This window comes from Musa acuminata, unplaced genomic scaffold (genome assembly GCF_036884655.1).
Source record: "Musa acuminata AAA Group cultivar baxijiao unplaced genomic scaffold, Cavendish_Baxijiao_AAA HiC_scaffold_1123, whole genome shotgun sequence".
NCBI lineage: Eukaryota > Viridiplantae > Streptophyta > Magnoliopsida > Zingiberales > Musaceae > Musa > Musa acuminata.
The window spans coordinates 64,946-75,116 of record NW_027021336.1 but is presented as its reverse complement, the minus strand read 5'-3'; the positions used below and the strand labels follow the sequence as shown (position 1 = coordinate 75,116).

At 38.1% G+C, this 10,171-nt stretch overlaps 1 protein-coding gene across 1 annotated transcript; it reads right to left on the bottom strand.

Moving 5' to 3' along the window:
* Positions 1-2,728: 2,728 nt before the first annotated feature.
* LOC135666727 (sigma factor binding protein 1, chloroplastic-like) lies at positions 2,729-3,067 on the bottom strand. Its single transcript, XM_065178356.1, has one exon. The coding sequence runs from the start codon at positions 3,065-3,067 to the stop codon at positions 2,729-2,731; it is 339 nt and encodes a 112-aa protein (XP_065034428.1).
* Positions 3,068-10,171: the final 7,104 nt, after the last annotated feature.

The following is a 10,171-nucleotide window of genomic DNA, read 5'->3' as shown; positions in this document are numbered from 1 at the left end:
TCAACATGGTCGACATGCCGGAAGGACTTCGTGCCATAAGTTCAGGCATTGGGCCAAAAGATTGGATATTGTACTAAAGGAGATCGGATGTTACAGAAGGTCAATATGCCGATTGGGCAATACACCAAACGAGATGACTATGCGTTGAAGGATCATATGAATCAATGATATATCAAGCAACATAGGATTCACGCTTGTAATCATGTGTGTCTAGATCAAAGTAGTCTAGGTCTAATTGAGTTAGTTTCAGGTTTAACTAGGCTAACTCAATTATGGGCTCATTGGACCTGATTCAAGGTTGAGTTAGGCCCATTAGGAGGCTGATTCAATGACCCATATATGGGTCAAGCGGTGGCACTGGTAGAACAGGTGGTGGTACCACCAAGATACAGTCTCCCAAATTGTATCAAGTGGTGGTACCGCCCAATGTCAGTCTGGTAGGCAGTAGTATCGCCCAGATTGGATAGTAGTACCACCAGTTGTCAAGGGTGCAGGTGGTAGTACCACCCAATACTGACGGTGGGACCGCCAGTACCGTTGAAACCGAGGATGTGATATTTTTTTGACTCTACTTTTGAAGTCATTTGGGGTCTATAAATACCCCACTCTTTCCTAATTGAGGTAGCAAGAAATTAAATAGAAAGAGAAATAATACTTGAGTGAAAATGTGTTGTAATCTCTTTTAAAATTTAGAGTATCTTCCTCCTAGAGTTAGAGGTATTTCTAAGGGAGGAATGACGTCTAAGTGTAAAAGAGAAGTATAAAGGTTCTTTCCTGAGCATATGAAAAAGAGAAAGAGTTGTAAGAGGGTAGTTGATCTTCATCCGTCGAAAGAAGATCGATAGTGAACGTCAATGGCCTCGACGGAAGAAGAATCAAGAGTGGACGTAGGTCGGGACAACCGAACCACTATAAAATTAGCTTGCATTTCTATTTATGCTTTTTATTCATATTGCTTACTGATTTACTTGCTCACTACTTTTATGCACATTGCAAGTTAAACATCTTTTCGATACTGGTTTGATTGAACGATATTTTTGAATTAATGTAATTTTTATGAAAGCACTAATTCACCCCCTCTCTTAATGTCGAAACGATCCTAATAGAAGGGAGCATGATATTGATGACATAGAACCATTGTGACTTGTATTGATAATCAGATTTAATAAAGTATTATTGTATTTATTTGACTTGTTGACTTATTTTAAAATTTATGACCATGCATAAAATATTATTTAATTTTTCTAAAATTGAATTGATAAAATTATTTTTAATAAACTTTTATTTTATTTATTTTAATTTTAATTTTTTTATCTTATAAATTAATGAGTAAGTGAAAAAATATTAGATAAGATAATTAAAAATATGATTATATTTTGATTATGGTTATTATACAATAAAAAGAAAGTCGATAGATTTCTTAGGAGATGACCTCTCTCACCTATAATATATAGGATATCCTAAAGACTTAATACACCTTATAACATAATACAACAAGAGATTATATATCTATTCTCAACTCTCCCTAATTTCTATTTCATCACTCATGGTGGTTCTTTGAGAGATAATAAGAGAGGAGATTGGTATTGCTGCATTCTATAGATTAAACTATAAAGTGCATTCTATGAATCAAATAAAAATATTCTCATTGAAAAATACGCACATTGGATATATGATTATTTGATTTTAGATTTGATATTAAAATTATTCTGTATAATAACAATAATATGAATACAGTTAAATTAACATAATTAACTAGCTAAAACTATACTAATTGTATGGACACCCATAAGAAAGTTCATGATAGCTGACTTGGCTACCTGGTTGATAAAAGAACACAATTGCCTTAACTATGATAGCTCACTTGGCTACGTGGTTGATAGCACCATCTTATCTATCTAACCTATCAAATATGAAAGCAAGTGAACTACCATAAGTGTTTTATGAATAGTGGACAGCAAAGCAAAAGAACGGAACATCAATGAGCATTAACTCAACCTTATAACACTGGTTTTAATTAAACATGTATAGATCAGGAGAAGATTAATGGAAACATAAGAAATTAGAAAAAAAAAAAAAAAGATGTTTTATTTTTTCTTAAATAAGGAGAATATCAATATTGAGAAGACTTAACATATATTAATAGATGGTGTCCCAAATACTGATAGAGAATACCAGTGTTATATGTTTTGTTACCTACAAGAATTTTATTGTATAAAAGGAATTTTTAGTTACTAGGGATGTAATCATACACATTTCTTGCTTCCCTTTTCTAGTGAGAAGGTAATTAAGTAGAGGTCTTGTGCAAAAATGTTGTTCATTTTTGTAAGAAAAATCACTTCCTTTTCATAAATCCCAACTTTTATTTGGAAGATATATAATTTTTGTGGCCAGGAGGCATAATATATGGGTAAAAGAATTGTTTATGAAGGAATTCCATGAGATGCTACTCCACTTCATTCACCACTACACATAAAATCTTATATACATCTCCTATATTTGTATCATCCCAATGCCTTCCAATAACCCATGGCCAAGCATGTTTGATCTTTTCATAAGAAGATCACACTCAAATAAGAGTTTACTTGCAAGTGCAATGGAAAGTACAGTAATACTACCAAAGGAGGAATATATACAGAATCCTTGGGAGAACACCACCATGATGGAGTCACACTTGTTAAACTCCCAACGTCCTCTTACTTGAGGATTGGAGCTAGTACAGCGTCGGCTACATGAATCCAGAAAAGCTCTCCAGCATTCGTGCAACAAACGCCTCATCAAACGCTTCGATCGGAGCCACCAAGCTGTTCTCCTGCTCCACGTTGCAGCTGACGCCATGATTCGACGGGGTCGAGCTCGCCGCCGAGGGAGATGCAGACGCTGTCGAGGAGTCATCCGTCGTTTCGAGCACCGAGTCCCGGCCGGTGAGCCTCTGAACGAGGGAGCGGAAGGTGGCGGCGGTGGCGGTCACCCTCATGGGGTCCGAGATGTACACCACCTTGATCGGGGTCTTCTTGGCCGCCTTGGACCGCTTGAGGCACTTGGGGTGGACGCCCAGTCTCTTCATCGCCAGGAACTCCTAAGGATGAAGGGGAGGAGATTTTTATGGTGCAGAGCCGTGGTTTTTGGAGAGGAGGGTATGCGGTTTCTGGGAAGAGATGATGGAGGGAGGAAAAAGAAATGTTATCAGAGCATGGCGTGGCTACTGTGCATCCAATAAAGATTCGTGCACACACCTATATATACAGAGAGAGAGAAAGAAAGAGAGAGAGAGAGAGAGGAGAGGTGTGATGGGGATAAAAAGAGGAATAACCTTTGTATAGGAACAAATACTAGAAGACCAAAATACGCAGCGGAATAAAATGGAAACACAATCAAACAGAACACCAAGATATACGTGGAAAACCCCTTCAATGTGAAGGGTAAAAACCACGGGGCAAACTAGAGATAATCCACTATGAGAATAATGAATATACAAATCTCAATCTCTTGCTCAAAACCCTAGCAACAACCACAAGAGAATAACTGGGATACAAGGATCACGTCACTGCTCACAATATCTAAAACCTCCCCAAGTAATCACAGCAAGAGTCTACTGTAGATTTGATCTAACCTGAGATGAGAACACTGCTAGATGATTGTGAACAGTCTCTCTGCGTTGTCCTTGTCTTCTTCCCTTTCTTTCTCTTCCTTTTCTGCCTTGATCTCCTTCTTCTCTTTGGAATCCCGTGGCCTCCAAGATCTGCCTCGTTGCTGCCTTTTTATAGCCTTAATCTGCCTCTAAAACGCAGCCACCACACCCCCCTAATCTTAATTAGGGTTAGGTTAAGAGAGAGTGTGGGCTGTGGGCTGATAAAGCCCACATGGGCTGAATATGGGCCATCAGCCCAACAACCTCCCCCTTCAGCCCATAAGGGAGGCTGTCCCATGACTCCTCAATGTGAAGCCATGCCGACCAACTGTCGGCATATCTCCTGTCTTTCTTTTGGTAAGGTCTTCGTTAACATGTCTGCTCCGTTGTCATCTGTATGAATTTTCTGAAGCTGCAACTGCTTCTCTTCAAATACATTTCGAATCCAGTGGTATCTGACATCTATATGCTTTGACTTGGAATGAAACATTGGGTTCTTACACAAATGGATGGCACTCTGGCTGTCACAATGCACCACATAATTTTTTTGTTTCAGCCCCAATTCTTGTAAGAATTCTTTCATCCATAATATTTCTTTGCATACCTCTGTAGCAGCAATATATTCTGCTTCTGTGGTGGAGAGAGCAATACACCTTTGTAACCTGGATTGCCATGACACAGCTCCCCCTGCAAAAGTAAGTACATAACCTGAAGTAGACTTCCTCGTATCTATATCTCTGGCCATATCTGCATCTGTGTAACCTGTCAACACAGGTGGTCCACCTCCAAAGCTTAAACAAACCTTAGAGCTCCCTCTGAGATATCTAAAAATCCACTTCACCGCTGCCCAGTGTTCTTTGCCTGGATTTGCAAGAAATCTGCTAGTAACACCCACTGCATATGCGATGTCTGGCCTCGTACATACCATTGCATACATTAAACTTCCAACTGCTGAAGCATAAGGAACCTTTTGCATTTTCTCCTTCTCCTCATCACTTGACGGACTCTGTTCTGAGCACAACTTGAAGTGACCTGCAAGAGGAGAACCAACTGGCTTAGCATTGCTCATACTGAATCTTTCCAATACCTTCTCGATGTATTTCTCCTGTGACAACCAAATCTTCTTATTTTTCCTGTCACGAGAAATCTGCATGCCTAGTATTTGCTTTGCTGGCCCCATGTCCTTCATTGCAAAAGACTCACTCAGTTCCTTCTTCAACCTGTCAATTTTAGACATATCTTTCCCAAGAATAAGCATGTCATCAACATAAAGTAAGAGAATAATAAAATCCTCACCAAACCATTTGATGTACACACAATGATCTGAAGCCATTCTTTTGTATCCATTTTCTGTCATAAATGAATCAAACTTTCTGTACCACTGTCTTGGAGCTTGCTTTAGCCCATACAAGCTCTTCTTCAACTTGCAGACAAAATTATTTTTACCTTTAACTTTGAAGCCTTCTGGTTGCTCCATATAAATTTCCTCCTCCAAATCACCATGAAGGAAAGCTGTTTTCACATCTAACTGCTCAACCTCCAAGTCCTGGCTAGCAGCAATACCAAGAGCAACACGAATAGAAGACATTTTAACAACAGGAGAAAATATCTCTTCAAAGTCAATACATTTCTTTTGACCAAAGCCTTTCACAACCAATCTAGCTTTGTACTTTGGTTGAGAACAATATTCTTGAGTCTTCAACCTAAAAACCCACTTGTTCTTCAAGGCCTTCATTCCATTTGGTAGTAGCACCAAATCATAAGTGTGGTTCTTCTGAAGAGCATCCATCTCTTCCTGCATAGCAGCTAACCACTTCTCTTTCTGCTCACTCTCAATTGCTTCCTGGTAACTCTCTGGTTCACCTGCATCAGTAAGCATCACATACTCATCTGTAGAGTATCTTCTGGAAGGTTGACGTTGTCTAAAAGATCTTCTCAACTGAGGTTCTGCGGGAACTTGCTCTCCTACTTCTTCTTGCTCAACATGTCCTACAGGTAGATCAATATCAGGTTCTACACCATCTTCCTGCATATCTCCCCCATCACCCTGATATACTGGAGGAGTAATTGGGTCACAATCTGCTAATCCTTCTGCAGAAGTCTTGGCTGATGCCTTCTTCTTCAAATCCTCAAAGGTTTGATCCTCAAAGAAGATCACATCTCTGCTCCTGAACACCTTCTGCTTTTCTGGATCCCAAAGCCTGTAACCAAACTGATCATGTGAGTAACCAAGAAAAATACATTCTTTAGACTTACCATCCAGCTTGGACCTCTCATTATCTGGAACATGTGCAAATGCACGACAACCAAACACTTTCAAATGCTTGTAGGAAACATCTTTCCCTGACCATACATGCTCTGCAACATCACCATCTAGGGCTGTACATGGTGATAAGTTGATCACATCAACTGCAGTCCTCAAAGCCTCATCCCAAAACCTTTTGGGTAGCTTGGCCTGTGAAAGCATACATCTGATATTTTCCATAATGGTGCGGTTCATCCTCTCTGCAATTGCATTATGCTGAGGTGTACCAGGAACTGTCATCTCATGTTGGATTCCATGTGACCTGCAATAGTCATTAAACAATCCTGTATACTCACCACCATTATCTGATCTTATGCATTTCAATTTCCTTTCTGTCTCCCTTTCAACCCTGGCATGAAACTCTTTAAAGACATTAATAACCTGATCTTTGGTCTTCAAAGCATAGGCCCAAACTTTCCTAGAAAAATCATCTATAAAAGTGACAAAATAAAGTGCACCACTTATACCAAGAACATCAACGGATCCACCAGGAGTTTTTATCCTCAAAGGACCACATACATCTGTATAAACACGGTCTAAGGCATGCATTTTTCTAGACAAAGCAGCACTAGCAAATGAAACTCTATGTTGTTTACCAGCTAAACAATCAATACAAGGGTTCAGATGTATACCTCTGAGATCTGGTAATACCTCTCTCTTGGAAAGAGTTTGCAGCCCCTTCTCGCTCATGTGTCCCAATCGCCTATGCCACAACTCCATACTGAAGTCTTTCTCTGTAGCATTTAACTGCTCACCATAAGCTTTAGCCTGCAACCTGTACAAAGTATGACATTTCTTTCCATTAGCTATAACAAGAGAACCCTTACTGAGTTTCCATTGCCCTCTGTGAAATCTGCTTTCATAGTCTTCATCATCTAGTCTTCCAACTGAAATTAAATTCAGCCTCAAGTCAACCACATGTCTCACATCCTTAAGTACCAACTTGCAGCCAAGGTTGGTCTTTAAATGGATATCACCCATGCCAATGATGTCTGCTGTGCCATAGTTGCCCATCTTGACAACACCAAAGTTTCCAGACCTGTATGTAGCAAAAAACTCCCTCCGAGGTGTAGCATGATAAGAAGCACCTGTGTCAATCACCCACTCAAGATCCTGACACACACAAGAAAAAATATCATCAGAAGGAGACAAAATCAAATAATCACCACCCTGCACTATAGCTGTAGTATTATCCTTTGATTCTGTAGACTCCACTTCTTTTCCCTTTTTCTTGTTCTTCTTAGGTTGCTTACATTGGTTCTTGTAATGTCCTTTCTCACCACAGTTATAGCAAACAATATCTTTTCTTGATCTTGACTTGCTCCTACCCATACGTGAACTGCTTCTGGACTTTGACCTTCCTCTGTTCTCTGAGATAAGTGACTGTGAATCATTCTGAGATGTTGCTGAACTCTTTCTTCTCAACTCCTCATTCAACAAACTGCTTATTACTTGACTCATAGTGACAATACCATCTGGCGCAGAATTACTGAGGGAAACCACCAGTGTCTCCCAACTTTCTGGTAATGAACTGAGAAGTAACAATGCCTGCAACTCATCATCAAGAGACATTTTCATAGAGGATAACTGGTTAATAATACTCTGCATTTCATTCAAATGCTCAGCAATAGAAGCACCCTCTCTATATTTTAGGTTCACAAGTTTTCTGATCAAAAAAGCTTTGTTGCCAGCTGTTTTTCTCTCATAGAGACTTTCCAATTTTTTCCAAAGAGAATATGCAGAAATTTCAGTAGAAACATGGTGAAAGACACTATCATCAAGCCACTGTCTAATAAACCCAATTGTTTTTCGATCTAACCTCTTCCACTCATCATCTGTCATAGTTGTAGGTTTTGCACTATCCCCTTGCAAAGGTCCATACAAATCTTTGCAATACAAGAGATCTTCTATTCTTGGTTTCCATATCATCCAATTATTTCAATTTAAACTAATCATGCGAGAAATATTACTGGCCTCCATGTTCAAATACAAAAATTAAATCACCAAAACCCCGCTCTGATACCAGTTGATGGGGATAAAAAGAGGAATAACCTTTGTATAGGAACAAATACTATAAGACCAAAATACGCAGCGGAATAAAATGGAAACACAATCAAACAGAACACCAAGATATACGTGGAAAACCCCTTCAATGTGAAGGGTAAAAACCACGGGGCAAACTAGAGATAATCCACTATGAGAATAATGAATATACAAATCTCAATCTCTTGCTCAAAACCCTAGCAACAACCACAAGAGAATAACTGGGATACAAGGATCACGTCACTGCTCACAATATCTAAAACCTCCCCAAGTAATCACAGCAAGAGTTTACTGTAGATTTGATCTAACCTGAGATGAGAACACTGCTAGATGATTGTGAACAGTCTCTCTGCGTTGTCCTTGTCTTCTTCCCTTTCTTTCTCTTCCTTTTCTGCCTTGATCTCCTTCTTCTCTTTGGAATCCCGTGGCCTCCAAGATCTGTCTCGTTGCTGCCTTTTTATAGCCTTAATCTGCCTCTAAAACGCAGCCACCACACCCCCCTAATCTTAATTAGGGTTAGGTTAAGAGAGGGTGTGGGCTGTGGGCTGATAAAGCCCACATGGGCTGAATATGGGCCATCAGCCCAACAAGATGTAGAGGAGCAATCAATGGGGCAATAATGGTCTGGTATTCGGCTTTCGAGAAAGATATTGGTAGGACATAATGACGTAGTAGTTGGGGTTGAAGATGACGACGATTAGATCCTGAAGGGAAGTTATTGTTGGATTTTATGTCGGGTGGTTCACATGGATTGCAGCGTAGTTGGCAATAGAAAGAAAGGGAACCACAAATCATACTTTGTGAATCCGAATTCAATATATGCGTCAAAATAATCCGTATCAGAAACACACACGTTATATATATATATATATATATATATATATATATACATGAACATAATTTATCACATGATCATCTTCTATTTGCACTTCATTTGACCTACTAAGTTGAACTTTATACATGGATATATGATTAAAGTAGTACAAATTATGTTTTCACCAACTACCATGACTAAATCATAATAAATCTGATGATTATGAAACCTGAAAGGTGGGGCTACACTGATCCATTGTTATTTTGTATTGCATTCAATCATGTTATCATAACATTCAATAAGTTTAAACATAATAATTTTTTCAATGTGTTAGATAGTTTAGTTGGTAAAAAATTTGATAGTTTTTCTTTTAGGGTCATGAGTTGCTTTCGTCACTTATCTTATTTTTAAAAAAAATGTAAACATGATAAACTTCACCTTTTTAAAATTGAGAGTTTGATATTTGCATTTGATAACGAAGTTAAAACTATCATAATCAACATTAGGTGAAGAAGATATAGTTTATTCATATTGTTTTAAGTTATTCTTGTATTTGGAAGTATAATTGGGTTATGATCATTATTTATAAACTCGATTCAGTCGGAATAGATAGAACATATATACTTATGGTGCTATTCGATTTGACTGTCAATCCATACTAGTCGCGGTTTAGATTGTTGCTGAGGAGATACTTAGAACTAGTGGTTAACAAATTATATATATATAATTTTATTATAAATATTTTATGTTCATAATTAGATAATATTTATATATAAATAATAATAATAATAAATAATAATAATAATAATAATAATAATAATAAACCTTTGACTTGGGTCAGTCCACCACTTGTTAAGTTGATTAGGGATAATTCCTTTTTTTGTAGAACTGCTTAAGATTTCAGCTAAAAAAATGAAATAATTTTTCATTAACTCAATTGAATGGATCAGTCTTCCCATATGAGAAGCTCATCAGTTCAACTGTAATGGGTTGCAATCATAAATTGGACATGGGTCATATTGAGTAATGATCAGATTAATATGATTGGACCGATCTGTTGTTTTCTTGGTCCATGCTCAATCCAATTAAATGAAGACTTAAAATAAACCCCATTCTAGTTCCCAATTTTTAGGGTTTTGGACTCAGACCAACCCACCCCATTCCAAACCCTACTCAAGAAATTATAGGGAATAAAAATTAGTAGGTACAAGACCAAGAATTGCAGCCAAACACCGATGGCATTTGGATGTGATCCACTGTGCTACGTTTAAGCTGCTTCAATGAGGTCACCATCAATTTCTCTCTCTGCATCCCACATTTGTTAGTCTCTCCAATGATTCGATTCCTTGATAGTACTATTTCACCAGTTTTTTAATGC

Excerpts from the sequence above, each read along its gene's own strand:
- LOC135666727 (XM_065178356.1), bottom strand. The coding sequence starts at position 3,067 with ATGAAGAGACTGGGCGTCCACCCCAAGTGCCTCAAGCGGTCCAAGGCG.